The sequence below is a fragment of the Neopsephotus bourkii genome, unplaced genomic scaffold (assembly GCF_033783945.1).
Source record: "Neopsephotus bourkii isolate Nb327-2 ecotype Australia unplaced genomic scaffold, CSIRO-AGI_Nbou_v1 NB_1388, whole genome shotgun sequence".
Lineage (NCBI taxonomy): Eukaryota > Metazoa > Chordata > Aves > Psittaciformes > Psittacidae > Neopsephotus > Neopsephotus bourkii.
The window spans coordinates 145,470-170,806 of NW_026901866.1; the positions used below are offsets into that span (position 1 = coordinate 145,470).

Genomic DNA, 25,337 nt, shown 5'->3' on the forward strand with positions numbered 1-25,337 from the left:
TACTAACAAATGCCAACTACAGAAAGTAATACAACTTTTCACACACAGTCCATCCAAGAAGATGAAAAGACTCATAAGCTGTGTTAGCAGGCAGCCAACTTAAATTGGCAGGTGCCCAGACAGGCACGAACAATGACTGCACTGCAGAATGAGTATAGGCCGCATTCAGAGCATCTGCAGTTCTGGAAAAGCTTTTTAGCTTTGATGCAGCACTCCATAAACTCACTGTACAGATCTGAACCTGCCAGCATCTCACAGTAAAACAACCAGGCTGCATCAAGCAGGCCTTGCGCTGAGGAAGGCCATGAATGCTATACAGACTAAGCCGCCTTAAGCAGAAGGAGCCTGGGCACCTTGGCACTGAGCTCCCAGGTTCCACTGCAGAGTGTAAGGCCTCCCCACTCTGAAAACCTGCATTTCAGGAGTAAAGGGGCAGCAGAAATAGTGGGGGCTTTATTAAGCCATAACAAAATAACAGTAAAAATTCTCAAGAGACAGACCACCTACCCCTGCCTACCCATCTAGTATAAAACTCAAACCAAAAGTAGTCCAGCTCAACTAGCAGGACTCTTTAATGCATGAAATTTGTAAAAGATAACAGCTTTAGGAGGTAACAGCTGTTTTAAGGATCACAAGCAAAGGAAATACTTAAAGTCTACACAATAAAGTGTACACACATGGGTTAAGACCCACTGTAAGTCTAATTTCATAACAACAAAGGTTGATTCACAGGTGGGAATAGGTTGAGCTGCTGCAGCGGCACTCAGCCCCAACCTACTACCTCCACCTTCTGAAGTTACCCGACAAGAGGCAGGAAAACACCCCCAAAGCCGCAGCAGGGACTGGCCATCCTACTTTTGGCCCTACACCCTTGTGTTCACGGTAAAGCCAAAACTGGCGAAGGGACAGCCCTACTAGATGCCCGGCCCCAGCTTTTTCCCCGCGCACCCAGAGATAGCGGCTGCCAACGGCAGCGTATCGGGCCAAGCCAGCCCTGTTCCAGCGACGGCCTGGGAAGGCGCAGTAGATCAACAGCAGCCAGGGCAGCGCGGTCCGGCAGCTGTCCAGCAGGCCGCAGGGCAGCCCCGCCGTCCGCTCCCCAGGGCCAGCAGGGCGTGGGTGCCAGCCCTACCCGCCGCAGGATCGCCGCCGGGGTTCGGTCGCGGTCCCGCTTCGCGCTAGCAGGGAGCAGGGCGCGGGGCCCAGTCGAGCCTCCGCGGCACAGCCGCCCAACGCTCCGCACCCGCCACTGGCTATCACAACACACAAGCAGCCGCCGCTACCGGTTGGCCAGCGAAACGTCACCACTCGTCCTCACTCCGCGGGCCACGGCTCACTTCCGCTTCCGGGGCGCGCGCGCTCCCTCTGGCTCGTTAAGGTAGTCCCAGAAAGACCCACAGCGTAGACGGAGAGCGCCCCTAGGAACCGCGGCGCGCCAGCTTAAGGACACGGCTTCCCTGGGGGCGTGTGCACCGAGCGGGGAGGCGGGCCCGACGGTCTGAGCATGCGCAATAGCCCGCGGCTGCCCCCTTGCGCATGCGCACTAGTAAGGAGGTGCAAGCCCCCTGGTGGGTGGGGCGGGGCTCTTCTCCATCGCTCAACTCCCGGGGCACGCGGCGGCGCCCCCCCGCGGCGGCTGCGCGATGGAGCTGGAGGCGGCGCGGCGCGCGGTGCTGGCCGCGGTGCGGGGCACGCGCGCTGCCGACCTGCCCCGCCTGCTGCACTGGATGCGCAACACCAGTAAGCGCGGCCCGGCACGGGCGCTCCGCTCCGGCTGCCGCGCCCCTGGCAGCCGGCGGGACCCCGCGGGCAGGTCTGGTCGATGGGGGAGGCCCGGTGGGCGTAGCGGGCCTGAGCCATGCGCCGCCAGGGTGAGGGTCTGCGGCCTGGCTGCCCCGCTCCGTTATGGTGCTGGCACCGCGGGAGCGTGTTTCCTCCCCACCGGCGTCAGGCCAGCGGCCGGCCTGCGAGAATGTCCCGCTGGCGAGGGGAGGCGGGAGGGGGGGAAGCGGTAGGGTGCGGTAGTCAAGGCAGGAGGCGTGTCCCCTCTCCCCCGCGGGGCCGCTCAGTGGCTGAGCGTGTGCCCGCCTAGCGTTCTTAGGGCTGTCGGGCGCCGTTTGTGGGCCAGGCGCTCTTCTCCCCGGGCAGGGATTTGGCTCCGCCGGTAGCAGAAGGCCGGCCGGGAGCCCGAGTCCGTCAGTTCCGGGGCGCATAACGCTCTGTTACCGGGCTCGGCCTGGCAGGGGCTCGGGGGCACTCCGGGAGCGAGGCTGCCGAGAGGCGGCGTGTGTTGCAGTGCCCAGGGAGGCCTTAACCCGAGGCCTGTCCGATGCGTCTTCTCTCTGGCTCTGAGCAGGGGTTCCTGGCCCTGAAGCTATCTCTTGGCACCGGCCCACGCTTCTCAACTGCCGTAGCCCTCAGGTTGTCACGTCAGGCTAAACCGCAACTGATGGTGTGCTCAGGGTTGCCAGTGTGGCGGCAGAGCTGCGGTTCGGGGTTGTTCTGCCAGCTGTGCAGCAGAAGCAGGCGCTCCCAGCAGAAGAGCAGGACAGACAGCTGGGTGGTAACCTCTTAAACTCCCCAGTTTCTGAGGTCATACAGAGGTAGTCTGCTGCTGGCGTATCTGTAGGGGTTTAGAAGTTTGCCTTGTCTTGTTCAACTTCACATATGTTCACAGCAACCTTCCAGAAGCTTGAAAAAGGTGCCCTGAGCTATTACCAAACACTGTTTTCCCCACATAATGTCCTCTTAGCATAGCTTTCTGTTTACTTTCTTGTTTGTGCCTCAGTATAATTTCATCGGCATGCTGCAATCAAGCATCTTGTGGCAGATGAAGATAGGAAATGTGGGTCATTTGCAGCTGAACAAAAAGATGATATGGAAACCCCAAGTATAGGCTGTGGCCCATGACAGGGGGTTAGAACTAGATGATCTTAAGGTCCTTTCAAACCCAAATCGTTCTATGAGTCTAAGGCTGTAGGCACATAGTGGCGTGCTAAATAAACTAAGTGCTGCTTTGTCTGTGGGTGTATTTGCATTTTGTCATTGCAGATGAGAATTTGGAAGCCCCCCCCCCGGATCCTTTGATCCAGTCTCAAGCAGCCAGTAAGCGTCCTGTTCATTAATCATTGCCTGCTGGGGTGATAAACCCACTCCCTGGTAATCATGTGTTGGGTCTGAGAAAGTGGTCATATGCTACCTTATTTCCCTAGGTCATGCCCAGTGTGGGCATGGGTTATTCTTGTTCAGGTCTTTTGTTACAGCACCTCCACTGTAGAAGGGAAACATCTTCATAAGCAGTCACACGGGGATCGTTGCAGAAAGGCAAGCTGTGACACCCAGAAGTTGTCCAGGTAATTAAAACTGGAGACTCGCTGTTGCCCTGTGGTTTGCAGCTCCTGCGGCCGCTCATCAGAGAGGCGGGAAAGAACCTTCTCTGGCTGAACGGGCCCTCTGCTGGCATTACAGAAAGGAGCACATTGTTCACTGCTATGAGCAGCAGCCCTTCAGCCTTAACTAGGAAGGACATTGCTGGGTGTTTCGGAGCATTTGTGAGTCAGCCTTCACTATTAAAGCAGAGATGGGACTCTCCAACAGCTGAAGGCTGAATTTTGATGGGTGTTGTTTGTGTTAATTGTAACTAAACATTCTTATTTTCTCTTTGTTTATGTACACATGCATATAAATACACAGGTATATGTCTACACATATGTGTGTATGTCCATAATGGTAGAGCAATCTCCTGTAAGCAATATTTCATTCCTTTTTGAGTCCTTGTCTGGATTCAGTAACATGCTCTGCTTGCTAAAGAGTGCCTGGGTTACTGTAAATAATCTTGTTAGAAGTGGGTTTCTTACATCCAATATGCTATAATTTAAAAATCTCATTGAGTTTCATATGCAATCATTCATATTGCTTGTTCATTTCACAGAAAGCATTTCAGCTCCTTCTACACTGTATTGGTTTATGTGGTGTGCATATATGGCTTTCTGAGCTTACTGACTCCTTTACAAATACAGTAAAGCACATGGGAACTTATTTGTCAAACTGAAAATGCTAAACTAAAAATGTTTCAGTTAGGAAACATCCTTACTATTTTCCTCACTTTGATTCTATGATTGTGCTTTATCTTTTTCACAGGAATTTTTAGCCAGTGGCATAGTTTATGCAGACTTGCACAAATCCTTTGTCAATGAATAATTCTTACAATTTTTCTACTTATGCTGCAACTTCCAAAAATTCTCACAGGTAGATAGTTTCTGTGAAAGACAAGTATGCTGTGGTTCCTAGCCTTTATTAGATCATGAGCTCTCAGATATTTTTTTCTGATTTTTAGTGGTTTAGATCCATGCCTAGGTCTTTCAGTGAAAGGAAGTATATACTCTTGCTTCATATTTACTCTTCATATTTAAGATACAAGCTAAACTGTAGATAAGGTTCCAAATTTTTAACTACTTTCTGCTTGATATATATGAGAAATCTTTGTCATAGAATCATAGACTCATAAAATAGTTTGGGTTGGAAGGGACCTTCAAAGTTCATCTAGTCCCACCCTGTGCAGTGATCAGGGACACATTCCTGGTTTTTTTTTGCAGTTTCCCCAGAGTTGCAAGTATTTGGGGTGATGTCCTCAACACAACACACTAGATGTTACTTCTCTTTGTATTGTTTCTCTGAGCTGCTTCTGTGGCTGCATACTGACAGTAACTTTTACTGTGGGTTGTTTTCCCCTCTCACAATTGTTGTGTTTTGAGTAATTATATTGCCCATTGCAACACCAAGATAGTGCTGTAATAATTAACACTGGTTGAACAGAGGATAGTGAGGAGCTGCTGGTGAGGTTGCTGCTGCTGTACCCTGAATACAGCTAGGGAATTTGGGGATTCTCTGTGCAGAGAGGAAACAGTTTTATGAGAGAAGCTAAAAAGGTACCAGACCTCTGTACCACACAGAAATAAAAGCCCGGTCTTCGGCAATAGTGATGGAGGAAGCAAACAAACCTCTAAAGAACAACAAAAAAAAGCTGTAGGGATGGGGGGGGGGGTGGTGTTTAATATTCTGAATGAAAAAAAAAACAAACAAGGATAGGATGAATGGAAACAAAAATAGAATGGCATCCTCACAGACAAGTTGGTTTTCTGTGGTGTGTGGGTTCCCCACACACCCCCCCACCTCCTACTGCCATCCTACTCCTGTTTCTGTCAAGATGTTAAGCTTATAGTTTTATTTCTAGCTGAGGAGGACTGGGCATTATTCCAGTGTTAGCTATAGTCAGGCTTTTTTCCTTTCTCTCACATAAAGTGTACATGCAGCCTTAGAATAAAGACCTGCGTAAAGTGGTTGCCCTTTAGGGTCAGTGTTGCAAAGACAGCCTGATTTACTAGTTCAACTTAATCTGTGTTTTCTGACTTGCATGCAGTCAGAAATGACTGCATTTCTCTCCAGTGTTGCTGAGAAACTTTTTCACGGAGGAGGCAAATTACTTTATAGTAAAGCAAGTTATCTATAGTAAAGACTCTTGTGTATGTGGAACTGGAAAAACATTGAACAGGTTCTCACTCTTATGATTTTGAACTAATCTTCCTTAGTAATTATAGGAATGTAAGTGTATACAAGATGTTAATAATTTTCTTCTTTGTACAAATACAGAATAAATGAACTAGTCATGCTTCCCTTCCCCTTCCGTCCACCCCCTTGGTGCTATTGTGAGTTTTAGAAATCCAAAATCTTTACATATGATGGAAGAAGACATTACTGTTTTAAGGCAGCTGCTTAGCAACACTGCTTTGGCGTTTCGCAATCAGCCGACTCTTCCCACACACTGCAGTGAAATGTACGTCATTTCACGGTGACTTGCATTCCAGCCTTTTTTTTGAGTTAGGCTTAGATCTCAAAGAAAATGAAATAATAAGAGTTGGAAAGAATAACAGGAACCTTTGGTGTCTTTTTTATAATAGAATGATTAATGCTTTAATATCCTTCTGCAATAACGACGTTCCAGAAGTTCTGGCTAGCAAAACTTGGGTGAAGCCCAAGAGCTAATTCAAACCACTTGGGGACCCCTTCTCCCTCCTGAAGATCCCCCTCAACTGGATCCCAGCATTTGATGTATAGCTTCTGTATAAATGTTGTATGGTCATATTCCCTCTCACCCCTCCGCTGCCCAAACTCTTAAGAATTTCAAATAGCAGCAGAGGTTGCATTTGTTACGAGTGGGTGCTGAAGGAGATAAACAGTGAAAGTAGAATTGATCAAGATATATGTGTGTATGAACAGAGATACAGGAACCAGAGGAAGTAAATACATGAATCTAATTTCAAGTTTGAGGTTGACGTCACTAAACCATTCTACTTACTGGCAACTACTGAACACTTTTGCTTTAAAGCAGATTACAAAAGCCTCTCTTTCAATTTATGTCAGTGAAGCACAGATAAGGTGGTAAAAAGGCCCTTCATGGTTTTTCATGTACTGTCATGGAGTCTTAAGATAGAAATTAAAAAATATTTTTTCAGCAGAGCTAAAACTTCTGTAATACTGGTGCTTTTTTTTTTTTTTTTAGTCATGTAACAGTAAAATGAAACAATCTTACAAACATTTCCCATTCTCTACACTTCATTAGAAACATTTAAATACAAAGCTAAGATTTCAAAGTGATGGACTGGTCTGAGTGGCTGATTGTTTATACAATAATGTATTACTCAAAACAGTTATTGAATAATAAACCTTTGTAAATTCTCTAAGTTAGGGATAAACAACATATACTTAAGTGCAAATCTTTTTTCTTGTGGATTGACTCGTACTGGGGGCAAACCATTTTTTTAAGACATTGGCATAGGATTTAGTCTCGTGACTCAAAGTTGGGGGCAGTCAGGGTGTAAGTTCAGGCTTTTAACAGGCAGTGTGAGGGAGGTTTATCTGACAGAATTAACTTGACCGGACAATGGCAGATGTGCTGCTTTACTACAGTGTTCTGCATATAGATTCATAAAATAGTTTGTATTGGAAGGGACCCTCAGAGGTCATCTAGTCCAGCCCCTAAGCAATGAGCAGGAATGTCTTCATCTAGATCAGGTTTCCCAGAACCACTCCCAGCCAGGCCTTGAATGGCTCCGGGAAACTTCTCAACGTACTATTAGGAACAGACCAAGTTTGTCCAGCTTTTTCTATTATGTACTTAAAGGTGTAGTCATTATTGTGTTCTTAGACCTGCTACATAAAATTATTGGATTATGATTTTCACACTACAAGGATAGAAAATAGTATAAGAAAATTTGTGGCTCTTTTACAGGAAATGGTCTTTAAGGTTTACTTTTAGTACTGTTGCCACTGCAGGTAGAACTAAAGTTGAATGAGCCTCTTCAAAAGGATGAAGGCGTGAGTTTCTGCAGTGTGACAAATATAGTATGTAAATTCTGTGTGTGTGAGAAAGCAATGTAGTACAAAGCTTCATATCCAAATTGGTAGAAGTGATTTATCCAAGTAAGATAGCCTTTCAGAAGAGATCAAAATAGTATTGCAGAGCCACATTAACTAGAATCTATTTCTTGTTAAAATTATGCTGTACTGAAAACCTTTTCCACTACTTTGTTGTTTGGTAAACTAAAATGGGATGATACCTGCAATTTGATGAATCACCAACTTTGGGAACTTGGCATTAATTACTTTTGTTGTGACAATGATACTGCTGGAGAAGGGTCTCAAGAATACCAAGTACTTCTAAGTTGTTAGTCACTGAAACTTAATAATGATGAGGAGAACTAGTGATTGCAAAATAGGTATGTGACTTACCTTGTTTAAAATTTAATTTCGAAGCTTCTTTCAAATGAACATAAAAGGCTCAAAGAGCTAATAAAATAAGCTCTGGTTATATTCCAATTGAAAAAGCTGATTGCTTTCTACCAATAGTTAAGTATGCTAGGGTTAGAAATAGTCCTTAGAGTTCCTGAAGAAGTTGTTACACTGAGGTCACAGTTTGCTTCTTAAACTGTTTAGCCAAAAAAGGAGATAGTAAGGTTTTAGAGATGTGAGACTTCCTCCTTGATCTGTTTGTTCAGTATCATTAAAACACACTGAATGATTAAATTAACCTCATATTAAGTAACATGGATGTTAATATTTGCTTTTTAGTTCTATGAGTCTGGATATAGTCCAAATATGTATCTAGAAGACCATAAGGTGCTTTCTGTTATGGTTGCCTTTACTAAATCATCTTCTTTCCACGTGACATGTAATCTTCTGTTGTTATTTGGAAATCATGCATTGCTTATCTTCAGTCATGTATTTCACAGTGCCAGGATGTTTAGATGTTGTTATAGCGGTGTTCTCTATCCCTTGCGAGGCTTTGTGAATGTTTTCTTAGCTTGTGTTACATTTGCTGTAGAAAGGCCTAGCAGCACCAGGGTGTTAATTAGGCTTTTTGCAATGTGTTAATTAAATTTTATAAATGCATGTTGAGTAGATCCAGTGGAACTGGTTTTTGAAGTAAAACACAAACACTATGCACTCAGACTTCCTCCACGAACAATGATTGTGATTCATCTTGCAGTATTTCATGAACTGTATGTTTCTTTCCTGGTTAGTTGTCTGTTCAATGAACACAGGGTTGGCTTACATGCTCTCCATTTAATACATGTAACAGCACTAAAGTAATATCAAAAATAGTTTTCTATTTTTGTTTCTTATTTGAGGATCCCTTTTAAGGTGATACTGAGATTCTCAAGTGGGAACAGTTTGTTAAACACAGGGGTGGAGTTGATAAAACTGTACCAGAGGAGGCAGAAATGCATATTTTCATATCTGGCACCTGTGTTCTGTACTTGATGGCAATCTATAAATATTTGCATACTGCAAAAGTGAATGAGATATTGTGGTAGCTGTTGCTGTTTCTTGCTTTGACAGGAATGAGGTGACTCTCCACATCTTAAGTTGGGTCACAAACTATATGCGCAAGCACAGAGCATTGCATGTGCTGCTTCTGCTGAAGCTGCCATTTTGTCATCTGAGGAAGAGTGTGTTCAGAACTTCTCTTTTTGTGTTTCTGCATGCTTGCGCTTTACAGGACTAACTTGTAGTTGGGAAATAACACTTCCATTTGTCATTTGATTTTCAGTATCAGTGTTCCAACATTTTTTCATTGAAGATGCATATGGGTAGTAAGATTTTCCTTAGAACCTGTTTCATACAGAGCATCTACAGGAACTCTTGTGTATCATACTTGGTTTTGTAAGATCTCAGAGACTCCATGTAAGATGGTCAGTGTTGTGACAAGTATTGTACAGATGGGAGTTGAGGCAGAGAAGGAGCTTTCTGGATTTGAGGAAGATGGGTTTGCTAACTGTCTCCCACTGGAAGTACCTATTTTCTCTACTGTAGAGCTGTGACACCGAATAGCTTTGAGAGCTGTCCACTGCTGATGTTGGCCAGAAAAGGTCATCCAAACCGTGAGGGAGAAGATCCTATTGATGCACCAGCCCCTGAGAGAAAGGGAGCTGAAGTTCTGCATTTACAGTGTGATGCGTCTGGCCTGGTGGTCTATGAGCACTTCCTGTATTTCATTAAATGCTATATATGAATTTGATACTCTTAACAGGCAGTATAACAGCTGGATGAGCTCTCTTGCATAGTAATAGTATTGTTTTAAAGCATGTGCAGATGTGAGGGCTTATTACCCACAGGCACTGGTCTGTACAGCTGTTAATATCAGTTTTCTACTCATTCAGTTTGTAGTGCGATTTTTCTCCTTCCTTCTTCACATGTTATCCACCTCAGCAAACTGGCTCCTTTGCACTCTGAGGGCCTATTGTGGTGCTGATGGTCCTGGTTAAGCAAAGGTTAAATCTGTCCATCCTCTCTTCCCATAATGTCTGGGTTTACTCCTGTGCTGTGTCACATCCACAGAAATCTTTGAGCTGATCAGAAAAATCACTCACTGCTGCTGAGGTATTCATAACAAATCTGCAAGTTGTTGGATGGACCGTGAAGTTAACAGGAGATGGGTGCTTATTAGAGGTTTCACATTAAAATGCTGACAAGCTGGAGCTGCTGCATTGCACCTGTTGTGGTGTTGGTGCTGCTGCTGTTGCAGCTGCCACCTCTATCCCTCGATGCAAAGTCTGCATCTCTTTAGGAGCTGAGGTTCTGGAGAACTTAACTGTGAGCTCTTTGGAACAGCAAATTGTCTTCCTGTTGTGTAACAGCTATCAATGTTGTGCCCATCAGGGCCTTGGAGTGTTACTGCTATACATTTAATAAATGATAAACTAAATATATGTTAAGGTAATCCAGACAATTTAAAGTTTCTGGTGCTTCCAGTGGGGGATTCAGGATTATCTGTTGGAATCAACTGTAATGTGTTGAACAAACCGTTTACATTTACACTCTTAAGAAGAGAGTGTCTTGTGCGAGTGAGTGAGAGTTTCTTTAATGATGTTGTTCTCACTACCTTGCTTAAACAAAAAGCATTTCAGAAGCTTTTCATAGTCAAAAGTTAGCTGGTCTTTGTTTCTTATACATTTCTCACTGTTTCTATCATTGCCTGTATTCTACAGGCAAGATTAAGTATATAAGCATAGAGAAACCTGTAGCATGTTTTACAGATTTATTTTGAACCTGCTTGCGTCAGACTTGTCTATGCTAATGTTCCCACCTGGGAAAGCAATGCTAACAAACATTTAACTTTTTTTAAACACCTCTGAAATCTGTCAGATCTCCTTTTGGTGAGTGATATATGTAAGCACCACACTACCTGCCCAGCATGCTAGCAGTCTGAATAGAACAAGAAACAAACCAGAAGGTACAGGGAAGAGAGGACAAACATGTCTATTTTTAGACGAGAATCAAGAGGTGGGTTTGGTATATTTTTTAGGATTAAGTTTGTGGCTGCTTTTTGTTGTGCATGTTTTGTTTCTTTTACAGGTATATAGTTTTGACCTGAGGTGTGACTTTGTTTAGAATCAGTTCAGTGTGCTCAGAGCAGTGAGATGTCCAGGCAAAAAGAAGTTTCATCTAGTGCTTCATTTGAGGAAAATGTAACAGAAAAGGAACAGAGTACAGGTTTAAGGCAGATCTTACACTGAATGTCAGCTAGGAACATCAGGCCCTTCACACAAAACTGGCATGTGTAAGCAGGATGTTGGCTGCAATATGTGAAAAGTCTGGTTAGTGCAAATAAGCCTTTAGCTGGAGTAATGGGTCTAGTTCTTGATACTGCAGGGCAAAAAGGCTGAGAGAGTCCAGGAATTCCAACAGGGAGTGATGAGAATGATCAAACTTGTAGAAAAAATGCAGGAAAGGGCTGGATTAAGTGGATCTTGTTTCTTCTAGAAGAGATGACTGATGGGACACATGATGAATTTTCAAAGAAGTTAGAAGTTGCTACATAGAGGAGAGCAAGAAACTTTTATATTTCCATTGTGAGTGGGACAGAGAGTACTGAGTTGAAATTGTGACAGAGTATATCTAGATCAGTTATTAAGAAGAGTATTCCTTAATAAGTGTAAGTTAAGTAACTGTAGTCAAGCAGTGGAATAGATTGCTAAGGGTGGCTGTGGAGTCTCCAGCATTAACAATCAATTGAAAAAGAATAGTTTGTAGAAGTAGTGGCACATTGGTTCAGCCTTGGAAGAAGAAAGGATTGGTGACTTCTCAAGGGTCTCTCTTGATGTTTTTTTCTAGTTAAAGTAATGCAGAGATATGCTGGAAAAACAGCAAGATTTTACAGTATGCCTCTGCAAAAACGTACTATTTTACATCCATTTATAGACTCATAGAATAGTTAGGGTTGGAAAGGACCTTAAGATCATCTAGTTCCAACCCCCTTGCCATTTGCGGGGACACCTCCCACTAAACTATGTCACCCAAGGCTCTGTCCATCCTGGCCTTTTCTTTCATGTTTGAAATAGTTTGATAGTTTAAGTCATGTAAAATGTATTCTAAGTTGAACTGTTGAACTGTGCAATATCCCTGATTTTTTTTTAAACCACTTTATTAGAAAGATGGTATGTATAAAAAGAAACTTGTATATATATATAAAAAAACCCTGCGTTGAGGCAACTATGAGTTTTGTAATTTCTTCAATAGTTCAAAAACATCTTTGATGTTTTTATATCTTAAGCTGAAACAGTATCACTTTGGTGGCAGCCCAGACCATCATATGTAAGTTGTAAGTTTATAAATATGAAAATAATTTGAGATTTCAAAAAAGCGCTACATTTATTTTAAGTGGCAAAGTTATTACACTCCAAATCTGTCATTGGCTGGAAAAGCTAACAAAGGCTGAAAAATGCATTTCTAATAAAAACCTTATCCATCTGGTATTGTTTATGTGTTTCAACTGTATTGTACTGGTCATCACTTAGTCCACATGATCTACATATGATTATTCAGGGGGTTTTGTTTGTCTTGATTTATAGATGACTTTGATGAGCTTGTGGTGACTAACAATGAAGTTGTGCTTAAAAATATCGCTGAAGATTTGCGGAATCGTTTACCCATGGAGGCAATGTTTAATTCGGAACATCAAGCTGTACAGAAAGTAAGCTAATTGTTACTGTCTGCTTTCACTGAACCACATCATTTATTTGGGGACTGATGCTGATATCAGTTTTCGTAGTAGTTCATAATAGAGAATAAGCACTGAATTGAGGTATAGGAAATCTCAGTTTGATTCTCAGGTCTGTTGCTGCATGATTGTGTGACACCAAGGAATGTGCTTCATAGTTCTTAATACTTTGTTCATAAGTTATTTGGCATAGCTTTCATTCTATGTGGTATGGCACCTGTCACACTGATTCTTTAATGTTAACTCCGTAACAGACTCTTAACAGCCCCCTTAAAGAAAACAGAAATACAGGGCCAGTGTTTCACTGTTGCCATAATGTGGGCAGTGCAGAAATGATTTCCAGCTCTTTTCAGATTCTGATGGCTCAGAAAGAGGTAGGCTGTGAGTCCTGTGGGAGGGGAGAGCACCTCTTCTACTTGAGCTGTCAATAGATGTGGAAAATTAACTCATTTTGCAGAAAAGTGACGTGTGGCTCTTAAATGGGAAAAGTGGATTGGCCACATGCAGCAAGCCTGGGAGAGAGAGGAAAGAGCAGTAGGAGGATGAAGATTATACCCCTTGAAATGATGAGAAGCAAGCATCCCAACTGGTCTGCTTTTGATAGAAAATGACACCCATTTTAATCAGGAGTGTTTCTAGTTTGCGGCATAAAGCATGAAGATGAAAATATTCAGACAGTTGAAGTTGAGAAGTAGTAATGCCCTTTCTCCTAAATTTAAGTTACATTCTCCTCATCAAAGTGGAAGAGAAAAAGCTTCCTTTACCCTGTACCACCTCTATAGCCAAGCAAGCAGTAGGGAATCCAAATTCACAGCGGGTCTCCTTCCTGACTGTCGAAGCGAGCTTGCTTTCTTTTGTCAAATTCCACTTCATGGTTATTTCAGTGGAATTTGATTATCCAGTTTACATGCAGGATTTTTATAGTTTTATTTGGATATGTAACTTTTGAGTAGGGAAAAACTTGTATATCATGGATTTTGAGGAAAGATAGGGTGGTGGGACAATTAATTGCGTAACAGTGTAGATTAAATTGAGAGACTTGGTTATGCCTTTCTTAGGTTTTGTTCCTCTTCTCAGATACACCAGCATCCACTGCCCATGATTCATGTTGATGCATTCCTTTATGATGATGATTTTGTTGATTCATTGTGTGAGGAGGGGAAAATGAGTAGGAGCTACTGCACAGAGTGTGGCTCATACAAGACCGCATCTTTGGGTAAGTGCTCTTTTGGGAACATGAGAAACAAATTCAGTTTGACTAAACTGGTTTGTGCAGTGACTCAGCTAGACAATGCAGTGTCCAGCTGATGGAGTACTTTGTCCAGACTGGTGCAGTACACAGGCCAGAATTACTTCCCATAACCAATGGAAAGAGACTCCTATACACGTAAGTTGAATTAATTTGCAGTGTATGAGTGACACTAGTTGCCCACAAAAACTGGGCAGGTAAGAAACAGGGCTGTGTACCACTGAAAAGGAAGATGTAAGAGGAAGACAATGCTGTAGGAGTCCATGCAGTAGACTTAGATTTCTCTTGCACCCTGAAAAGCAGTATAAATCACCATCTGTCTTAAAGCTTGTGTGTGCTGTGGTATAAATCAGTGCTGTTGCTAGTATAGCACAGCATTGGAGGAATGGTTTATATGGAAAACATTCCATTCCTTAAAACCTTGGAGTTGAAATTCAACATATTGTCTGCCCATAAAAAGGTTTGTGTGAATTGTGTTGAGCTTTAGGTACCATGTTTCCTTTTTCATTTAAACAACCCGAAGTTGTTTTCTTATTCTTTAATATACGTCACTGTGCAGAAAAAGGTAATTCAGTTTCATGAAGGATTTCAGAATTCTCCATGTAAGGGAAGGAATCCCCAGACTCAGGACAGACTGCGTGTCAGGCTGCCTCTGATCTGCAATGCCTGAATATTCGGGGTTCCCAGCACTAGTTCAGACAGGAAACCATACAGGGTTTCAGTGATGATAACCCCTCAGATTAGTATTTCATTGGTTAATAACACAGTAGTTAGTACTGCCCACCCAACACCTTTGTTCTGTTCTTATTTCCCAGAGTTTATTTCGCATTCCTTTTCCCTCATGGAACTGAAGTTTCTTTATCAACATGTACTGCCTGACCTGACAGGAAAGGTAGTGGTTGACGTTGGCTCCAGACTTGGTGCAGTGCTATTTGCGGTAACTTCCAGCACAGGAATTCATATTTTATTACTATGACAAACATTTTCCCTCTTCTCTGACTGCCTACTCTTGTTACTCCACCTTGGATGGGTCATTCTGAGAGGCACCTCAGATTTGACTCTGAACAATATAAGGTGCTGTTCACTAGTGGTTTCAGTTCTGTTCCTCAAAGAAGGAATATAAATGATCTTGCTTATTGAGAGAAAAAATCTGTTGTCCAACAGAGTAGCATATTGCTGTCACACATGCTGCTCATTTGCTAGTTCCTGCTCTCTCTCTTCTTCATAAGTAAGTTTGTCCTCTTATGTCTTGACCATGTCTATATATAGATTAGTTATGTTAAATTATTTTATGAAGCTGACAAACTGTTAAATTATACAAAGGAAGACTTTGATATGAATTTGTCTCCAAAAACATATTGTCCTGCTCTGCATTTTAAAGTGCACATAAAATACTTCATCGAGAAACTTGAGTACAATTTTGATTGCTTTTGGCATGGCTGGTGCAACATATGGCCAAAAGCGATGCAAAACACACATTACAACTTTCTTACAAAAGCCAATGGCTGTTTAGGGCTCAATCTTGGAAACACTCGAGCATGTAATTTTACTCGTCTGAATAATGTAATTTCGGACTACTCAGATGAGGAAAGTTACTCCCATTTGTAAGTATTTGCAGCATTGGATCCTTAAATGGTAACACTTTTGCTAGCGTGAATTTGTTCTGAAGTACTTAAACACTCGCATGGTTATAGCAGAAGATAGTCTTAACTAAAACAGGGGAAATGTTTTTGAAAAGAAGAGTTCTCCTGTTTAATCATGTTTTTGCCTTGCATTGGAGGAGGCCTGACTTCACCTTCACAGGTGGATTTTCTGCTCTCTGAGTTGAATGGTTTCAGAAAACATTAATAATTAGTTTGTAGTACATAGATAGCTCAGATATTCTGTATCTTTAGCATAATTTATTTGCCTTTACCATTGTTGGCAACATGTAATTGTGGTGTTCAGTGGAGACAATGGCACTTAGAGCAATGTCTTCATTACGGCCCTGTAGGCTCAAGTATTTGTACTTTTTTTTTCAGCATCTCCCAGTAACTTTCCAAAAATCTCAGTCTGAAACTGAACCATTATTTTGGTCTTATTATTGAAGGATAATTTACCTTTTTTCATATGTACCTGTCTGAAGCACCTGGAAATGGCCGTAATACCATATTGTAGGTGCTGACAAAGACTTTATACCAAAATACCCCCTTATATTACTGGTACCTTTTCCTCCTCCATTTTCACTCACTTTGACTTTATATATCTTCTTTTTTTTTTTTTCCTTCTTGTTGTTTTCTTCTTCCATTCTCCCAAGAAATAAAAATGTGCAGTCTTTTTGCTTTACCCTATTTTTGTAACTTGGTTTGTACTGCTTTTTTCCTTCTTAGACCATTTTCCATCTGTTTTGCAATTGAAGTGAAGCTAGAGCTTTCCTTTTTATTATTTTGACATGTCATTTGGATTTCCTATTAAAATTCGTGAGATGTAAGTGGGAATTGCCACATCAGGGGCTTAACTCTGAAAAACATGTCACGTCCACTGAACGACATTTCTCAACTTGCTGTTTTAAGATGCTTTCTTAATCTTAACCTCTGTTCTGTTTTTTCCACTTTAATTGATTTTTTTAAAACTTGTTTTAAAGGCATCACAGTTACTAAATTTCCTTTTCCTAATGTAGGGTTATCTTTATAGCTCAGCATCCCAACTGTATGGAGTAGAAATGAATGCAGACTTTTGTCAGTTGCAAGAAATGATGGTTACAAAATACCAGTTCATTGACAGAATTAAGGTAACTCAATACATGGTTTAGTGTATGTTTTTTTTAACCACTGTGTACTAGGTATCCTGTTTATGTGAGTGGGTGGTAAATCAGCCCGCTGAGAAGTTTCTGCTTTTGCTTGTTTTGGTCCTAAATAAAAGTTTTGCATTAGGTAGAAAAAACCAAAATCTCATAGCAGAGAGGAATGAGGAGATTATCAAAATAAGATAATTTGTGTTGAATTGCTTAGCCTTGTCACTGAATGGATTTACCTACTGACTTACACAAACCAGCTGTTTCTCCCAGTGAAATCAGTGACATTGCCACTAACTTCTGTGAAACTGAGTGTATAAAAAGTTTGTCACGAATAACAAAACTAAATATCTGTGTTCCATTAACATTAGCAGAAAGATACTTGTAGAATTTGCAAATTTGTGTCTTAAGGACACCTAAAGGACTTAACAGCTGTTGGCATTTCCTGTGATGTAATGTCAGTGTGTATGTACCTTTCACAAACAAAATGGATTTCAAACAATGTGTTGTCATTATGGGAACCATTTCCCTAGTCCCTGTATGGAATTACTACTATTTTAATGAGATTTTTTTTTTCTTTCTTGGGAATAACCAGTTATTTTGTTGCCAGTAAAAGTTGGAAAGTATGGGTAGAGTACTGGCTTTAATCCTGTGTTATGTGTATGTGTTCTTGAATGGAATCACAAACTGCTGGCTGTAGTAATTTCTTGGGAACTAAAGTAACCAATTTTAAACTGGATAGAAATAAGAAACATAACATATTTGACACAGTGTAAGCAGTATCGTTGGGTTGCCCAATTCAATCCCTGTTGCTGTCAGTTTATCTGTAACCTTTGGGTCTTGCCTGTTTTGTGTTCCTAACAACTTATTGTGATGGGACTGAAAGTGCAGTTAGGAACTCTGTCAAATTAATTCAGTGGAGCTGGAGATCTGTATGTATGCTTTTCAGCCTTGTATATTCTTTATTATGAGCCTTTTTGTTTTTCCTTCACACCTTGTAATTCTGCTGAAGTATTCACTTCAGAGCATAAAGATTAGAAGATAATAAGTTTTCAAAGCAGTGCCTGAGGACTTAGCTATTTGAGTCTCATTAGATGCTAATTTAGTCATGTGACTCCTGTTATCACACTGCTTTGAACATTTCAATCTTAGGTTTTATTTCACTCCAAATCACTCCTCTCTGGGATTCTGGACTTGAAACAGTCAGAATCCAGTAACTGCTATCGTTGAAACATAGTCAGAATCCAGTAGTTGGTGATAATAATTTATGACACAAATTTGAAAAAACTTTTCAGAGACCCTTCTTAAATAACAATTGTTTTTTCAAGATATTCTGAATTTTTTTAGTATGTTCCCCAAGGACAGCAGGGTGGGTTGATATCTTTAGTGGCTAAATCTCTGATTTTACCCTATGTTCCTTTGGTCAACATTTGGTTTGTTAAAGTACATAGAAAGTTGCTCAGCATCTTTTGCCATTTGAATGGGAGGAAAGTACAGCAGGTCTTAGGAAACTTGAGACCTCAATTCAGAAATTGCCTGTAATCATTAAAGGCTTGGTGCAACAGAGCAGTTTTAAAATCAGTTGCTGCCTTCTCTGTTGTGCCAGCACACAGCCAAGCAGGTCAGGGAACTGGTCCAACTGAAAAAGAACCCAGCAAAAAAGTGCTGTTCTGGTTGGAGCAATACCTGGGTCAGGCTTGTAGTGCAGCCACACATGCTTATGTGGTTCCACATTCCCCAACAGGGATGAGGATGTGTTTTGGGAGAATGGGGTACTTAGGTCACTACAGTCAGCATGGTCACTTACTCTGTAAATGTGGACTAATTGTAAGGTTCAAGGTTTATTCAAGTCAAGGAGACATCAGCACAAGTCCAGGCTTCCCCAATAGTTTAAGCGTCTTTCTGAACTGAGGCTTGAAATACCAAGTGTGCCACTAGTAGGGCATTAAGAAAATTTAGTGCTAATTGTGATTTCTTGTGCTGCAAGAAGTTCACTGACTGAACAGTCCACCAGTCACTTGTGTTTGGATTAAAGGACTGTTGTTTTGTTGGATTTTTGTACAGAAATTATGTGATTTTGTTATTTTTGCCCCTTGAAAATAACAGAGTGAAATGAAATGTCTCCTTAGCCTCAGAATAGTGGTCCACATCCCACTTACAGTCGAGGTAAAATCTAGGTTCTGGTATGTGAGTTCTAGCAGATGTAGCAGAGGCATTTTTTGCCCCTAGCTGTCTGTCCTGCCCCACTGCAGGAGGCTGTTGCCTATATAACAGTGCAGCAGTCAAGCCTGTATCCAGATCTTTATCACCCCATTTTATGGTCTTTCATTTTAATCAACAGTTAGCAGGGGCTTTATGCAGAGGACTTGAGTTTACACCCAGGACCTGCTGGATTTGGTGGTGGCCTAAGTGGTGTGTCTTTCTCTGCTGCCTGAATGCTTAAACTTTTTTATCAGTTTCTGTACTGCTACATTTTACAGTGCACTGATTGAAGATAAATTGTTGCCAATCTTAATTGTCCTAAAAAGCTCTAACTTTCATGAACTAGTGGCTAAGTAGTTTAGGTGTCCACACACTAGAGGTGAAAGAAATTTGACCAGTCATTCAGACAACTAAACTGTCCCTATTTCTCAGTGAGCCGGAACCTGCCCGTTCTGGGTAAGGTACGAGACGAGACCACAGTTGCTTCCTTTCCACTCACTACAGGCAGTGGTGAACAACTTGGCATGGTAATGTGCTTAAGGAGGTAAAGGTGTTTGTTTTACTGATTTGGAATACTTGCAGAGAACCCATGGAATACATCTCTCAAAGATGAAATGCTGCAATGCCTAATATTTTATGAATGATAGAGTTTGGTTTCTGTTATTACTGACATTGAAATATTTGGCTGTAGTTGCAATTGCTATAATGCATTCTGGTAGCATGGACTAGAGTCATAAACTGTGACAACTCAATATCTTTTCTGCATTGGACCCTTACAAGTTGCAGGGGTCAATCAGAACAGCATGCTTTGCATGTTTGTTAAGAGGAGGAATACATAATTTACCCTCCCAACAAGTACTGATGTATTGTTAAGTGGGCAAGATGTTTTTCAACAGATAATTGTTTTTAACCTTTTGTACTAACATTCAGCTTTCCTGTCAAAATTAAGAATTCCTTCTTACATCTGTCCAATACTGGAAGGATTTGACAAAATGTGAAATGTTGAATACATCAGGTTAGTATGTTCCCAGTCCAACCTAGTAGTAGGTCACACAGGAAAGAAGAAAAGTTGTTCACATTTTCTGGGGTTTTTTGAACATATAGGGATGAAAAAAAAAACTGTGGAAAGCAAGTAATATTCAGATGGGCTTTCTCTCTGTTATCCCTTCAAAAGATGTTCTAGTTGACGTTTCTTCTCAGATTTGGGTTGTGATATATTTCTTCACGTTTAAGAGGAAATCAAACACATCTTGTCAGAGTGCTAATGAGCATCCATATTCTCCTGTCACTGTAATCTCACCTGTTTGAAAATGACATGATGTGCTAATATCCTTTTTGGTAGGTGAAGGTAGATGAAATCAAACCAGCTGCTATGCTGACTGGAGGGACAGTTGTTTAGTAAAGTAAAGCACTTTCTGTCCTCCAGTGCCACCAAGCATCCTGCCTTTCCAGCATTCCCAGTCCCAATACATGTTGTGAAAATTCAGCTGTCAAACCTGGGTCTGTAGTGTCTTTTCGAGCTGTAATACTTTAGTAACCCACCGAGCCTGTGAGATGTCATTTATTATCCTCAAAAAAGCTTTATCTGGTTTAGTTTCTTTCCTGAAATTAATGATCATTAGTGATAAAATACAGATAAGTGAAATGTAACAGCCATCACATACACAATCTCCTCCTTTATCGCACACAGTGTTCTAGACCAAAAGTCGGATGTTTATTTCACTTAATGTAATAAATCCCTTATTTTAATTAGAGGAGATAAAACTGATTTTTGTTTGGGTTTTTTTTTTTTCATTTCTTAAAGCTTCTCCTTTTGATCTACTGTGAAGCCAGTGAAATACCTGTTTTGTGGCTGGTTCAAAATGGTGGTAGCAGGTGCTGTATCAGGTTGACAGGCTTCATGGCTACTTGAAGGCAGTATTTGTCTCTTAATTTATGCCTTGTGAATTTTTTTTCCTTCAGGTGGTTCACGCAGACATCTGTACTCAGGCTTCACTTCTTCAGAAGGCTGATGTTGTTGTAATGAATAATGTCTTTGAATATTTTCTTGACAGACAGGAACAGGCTAGGTAAGCTATGTGTCTGAACAAGTTATCTATTAGTTTGGCATTGTCTGTGTAACCTTGTGAGCTATGGAAAACCTTAAGGTTGTGCTTTTTGAAGTCACATAAATTACATTAAATTAAACTGCCTACACTTGTTACACTTAACTGCTGAAGTGTTATGGCAGTTGTTTGTTGTTAAACCCACTAAACACTGCTGCTTTGTTTACCCAAACCTTGCCCTGAATCCTTGCGCTGATCTATTAAAACAGTATCTGCTGTTAAAGGACCTGAAATTACTATATTGGCATAAGCTTAATCTTCAGAAAGAATACAGGCCACTGACTTGTGAATGGCACAGCTTTAATATAGATGCACTGCAAAACATGGCTATTAATCCTATTTTCTAATACATATTCATAAGGACGCAGTAGCAAACAAACGTATGGCTAAGGTTCTTCTCTTTCAGGTACAAGATACAGATGAGCTTTTGCTAATCCAACAATATCAGTTTATACCATAAACAACTTTATCGTCCAAAGTTGCTTTGCCTTTATAATGGACAGTCAAAAAGAAAGTGTGCCTTCACCATCCCAGCCAACAGTCTGACATTTGCTAACAGTTTCAGCTAAGACTTGTCTTACTACTGCCCATGATACCAGGCAGTAATGTCAGCCAGAGAGGTACAGAGTGGATGAGTGAAGAGTAGTGGGTGTTTCAAATTGCCAGGAGATTCGTTTCTGAGCACATGTCTGAGAATTCATTTGATTCTTCAAGAACTCAGGGACAGCGGTTTAATGTTGCATTAGTACCATGAAGAAAAATGACAGTTGAAGAATACTGGAAATGTAATTCTTTTTAGTCTGAGTTGGCATGCTGTGAAAAATTACCTGACTGGCAAAATCACGAGAAAAGGAATGCTGGAGGCAATATTTAAATACTTCGATTGCTAATGTCTCAAGAGAAGCATTTTGTCACGACTACAGAGTGTGTATGCAAAGAGCAGGTTGTTATTAAGCTTAATCATAGAATCACAGAATGCTTTGGGTTGGAAAGGAGCTTAAGATCATCTAGTTCCAACACTCCTGCCATGGGCAGGGACGCCGCACACTAGACCATGTAGCCAAAGGCTCATTCCAGCCTGGCCTTGAACACTGACCAGGGATGGAGCATTTACCCCTTCTCTGGGCAACCCATTCCAGTGCCTCAGAATTTCTTTCTTACATGTAACCTGAACTTCCTGTGTTTTAGTTTGAACCCATGATCTCTTGTCCTATCACTACAGTCCCTGATGAAGAGTCCCTCTCCAGCATGTGTGTAGGCCCCCTTCAGATATTGGAAGGCTGCTATGTGTTTAATAAAACAGTGTGCTCGAGACTGGATTTTCGTCAAAAGTTTAAAGGGATGAAATGTAAATGTTTAATCCTAGTCCAAAGTGAAGGTGTTGACAATAGAAAATGACTTGCATGTATGTTAAAAAAGTTAAAAAGTTAAAAATCTTAACACTGTAAGACCATTTATTCCCTCTGTTTTAAATACGAAGCTTGATTTTGTTCATACAAGGTATTTGCTTAATAGTAACTGATAAGCATGTAAAGCAAGTCTTTATTAATCTGATCTCTGCCCAGTAAACTGTCGAAGTCTTAGATCTGATTTACAATCAAATGTGGTTTGTTCCCTAAAAATTGGTGACCTGCTTTTTTTTTTTTCAGAGCTTGGGAATTTGTTGCTTGTAATGTAAGGAAAACAGGGTCCTTATTAGTGACGGTTCCAAGCCTCACAGAATCACTTTCAAAGGTCCAGGTAAGTTCCCTCAGCTGCTTTTAGCCAAGACATTTTGTCACTTTCTGTGAAAGTGCCAGTCTGGTAGCTGAGGTCAGCTGCTTGCCAGTATTGATGTGAGGGAAAAAAAAAGTCTCTCAATCTTCCTTGAAAGGCTGCAGTAAGGTCTCCTGGGAGCCTTCTTTTCTCACAGCTAAACGAACCCAGCCCTCTCAGCCTGTCCTCACAGGAGAGGTGCTCCAGCCCTCTGACCATTTTTGTGGCCCTCCTCTGCACCTGCTGTGCATGTCCATGTCTTTCTTATTCTGGGGTCCCAGGAGCTGGAAGCAGTACTCCGGGTGGGGTCTCATGAGAGCAGAGTAGAGGGGTAAAATCACCTCACTTGGCCTGCTGGCCACACTTCTTATGCAGCCTGTGATGCAGTTGGCTTTCTGGGCTGCACACATTGTGGGCTTATATCCAGTTTTTTATTGACCAGGATCCTCAAGTCTTTCTCTGCAAGGCTGTTCTCAATACATTTATCCTCCAGTCTGTATTGACCATCAGGTCCCAGCTGCAGGACCCAGCTGCAGGACCTTGCACTTGGCCTTCAACTTCATGACATTTGCATGGGCTCACTCCTCAAGCTTCTCAAGGTCTCTCTGGATGGATTCCCTCCAGCAAATACACTTCATCGCTTGGCTTGGTGTCATATACAAACTTGCTGAGCGTGTACTTATTCCCATCTATGTCATTCATGAAAATATTAAATAGTATTTGTCCCTGTACAGGCCCTTGGGGGACAGCACTTGTTACTGGTTTCCACTTGGGCACTGAGCCATTCACTGCATCTCTTTGCATCTAATCTTTATTTTTTTGTTATCTTTGGATCTTTTCTTTATCCTCTCCCATTTAGGTTAAATGACATTTCCAGAAATTAATTTATCATTGCTGCATAACCTGGAATGACTAATCTCGCTTATTATGTCTTGCATTTTTAAAGTTGTGCTGACCTTTAAACTCCTGCTATGTTTCTCAACATTGTGTTAAGAATCTGTTTGCATTGTTTCAGACAGATATACAGCTTGGCCAATGGGTCGAAGAGATGCAGCTGAACTATGATGTGTATGTGGAAAAGGATGTTGACAGAGAAGCACTTGAACAGATACATTTATACAAGATTCTCTAGTAGCTGGAAGAATTTACTAGTATCCTTGTAATATCACATATTTTGGGTCTAAAATGAATTTGGATTGTTTTGTGTGAATAGATCAGGTCAGAATTCTTATTGTGAGAAATCTGAGGTTTGTAATGAAAGAGTCTTTTGAAACAGTTTTTTTTATGGAGGCATTCTGTATCAACGGCGTATATTGATTTTTAACTAGGAGATATCTTTATGGTTTAATTTTTGCAGACATTTTGGAGAGAGTGGGTATGTACTGATGCTAAAAGAAGTTTTATTCACTGCTAATGTTTGCTAAATGTGTCAAGAATAGCAAATAATAATGTGAATGGTAAGAATGCATTTAGCGTGTCACTTGAAAGCTGCAGTATGTTAGAGTTTGCTGTTTTGTTTTGGTACGGACCATTTATTATCAGTAATAATATTTATTATTAACTGTATTATCTTCAATGTTCCTCCTGTAGAATTTGTGGGATTTCTTTCCAGGGTCTGTTTGATAACCAGAGCATCCACTGGCATCAGTTATGAGAAGCAAGTCCTTCCGTTTAGTTAGTTATCCTTAAGGTGGGTATTAACATAAAAAAAGCAAAAGACATCGAGGAGCCATTGAGGATTAATACAGTGAGTCTGGGACAACAGAGCTCTGTTCCACTTCCTGCGCTTCTGCTGGGGATGGTAGGAAGTGTAGTAAGGGGTTAAGAAGCTGAAAATTCTGAACAGGTGTCACAGCTTAGCGGTGGCGTAAAACATTGGAAATTCGTAACAGAGCCTCCTCAGAGAGGAAAGATCCACATACGCCCACCACATTTACATTTAGATTGTACGTTCTAAGGATGTGAAGCTTTTAGTCAGCTGAAGAATGTTTCAGTTTTTAGCAAACGTTAACAGTCTGAGTGCAAAAATATGAACTTCAGGAGTTTGGACAAAGTGTGCTGGGAATTTAGAAGCACTGTTAAAAGTTTGGTACACAACTTAGGTCTAGTGTAAACGGGAAAACTTTAAATGGGTTTCAGGTCTTCAAATGATTTACAGGTCAGTGAACTTAATATACGCTGTAAGCAAAAGGGAACAGTGGCCATTAGGCCCTCACAAACGTAGTAAGTAAATGGTACTGTAGAAGGGATAGTGAATTTTAACAAGTCTTATTTTCATGATCTCTTTGAAGTGGAAGAAGATGTTTTTACCTTTGAGTGATACTGAACCACTATGTTGAATCTTGCATTTAAAAATTAACAAAGATGGAAAGCTTTTTCTTAAAAATGTTTATTTTATTAAAGAACAGTAACTGAACTGTTGATTGTTTCATTGTCAATGAGACAAATGCCCTAGAAAAGGAACCTAGGAGAGGCTAGGCATGGGGTGGAGGTAATGCAAGGCTAATAGATCTAACAAGGAGAGAATAAAAAATGAGAAAATAAATACACGTGCAATTCAGAATGAGGAAATGAGCACTATAGTAATCAGTACAGTGGAAGCTGTGACTGCATTTGGAGTGTATAAATAGGCTGCTATAAAAGGAAAACTGACTGGGTCTTAAAAAGCTACTTCATAACCCTACTATCATGTGA

The 25,337-nt window shown here is 41.1% G+C and overlaps 1 protein-coding gene across 10 annotated transcripts; it reads left to right on the forward strand.

The window, feature by feature from the left end:
- The first annotated feature begins 1,620 nt into the window (after positions 1-1,620).
- LOC133219918 (uncharacterized) lies at positions 1,621-25,059 on the forward strand. 10 transcript variants are annotated; one of them, XM_061367574.1, is made up of 9 exons: positions 1,642-1,740; positions 2,789-3,105; positions 12,411-12,532; positions 13,618-13,775; positions 14,624-14,745; positions 16,468-16,578; positions 20,746-20,852; positions 22,538-22,628; positions 23,659-25,059. In XM_061367574.1, the coding sequence occupies exons 3-9, from the start codon at positions 12,441-12,443 to the stop codon at positions 23,773-23,775; spliced, it is 798 nt and encodes a 265-aa protein (XP_061223558.1). In that variant the 5' UTR covers positions 1,642-1,740; positions 2,789-3,105; positions 12,411-12,440; the 3' UTR covers positions 23,776-25,059. The 10 variants fall into 10 exon arrangements, with proteins under 10 accessions (XP_061223556.1, XP_061223553.1, XP_061223558.1 ...); XM_061367568.1 differs by lacking the exons at positions 1,642-1,740; positions 2,789-3,105 and adding an exon at positions 1,804-2,011 and having other exon boundaries at positions 13,637-13,775; positions 23,659-23,794; positions 24,234-25,059; XM_061367572.1 differs by lacking the exon at positions 2,789-3,105 and having other exon boundaries at positions 1,621-1,740.
- The last annotated feature ends 278 nt before the right edge of the window (positions 25,060-25,337 follow it).

Bases quoted from the DNA above. Each gene is read 5' to 3' on its own strand.
- LOC133219918 (XM_061367567.1), top strand. From the start codon at position 1,906: ATGGTGCTGGCACCGCGGGAGCGTGTTTCCTCCCCACCGGCGTCAGGC. The intron at 2,012-12,410 runs GTAGGGTGCGGT...CTTGATTTATAG, and splicing joins AGGCGGGAGGGGGGGAAGCG to ATGACTTTGATGAGCTTGTG. The intron at 20,853-22,537 runs GTAAGCTATGTG...TTTTTTTTTCAG, and splicing joins GACAGACAGGAACAGGCTAG to AGCTTGGGAATTTGTTGCTT.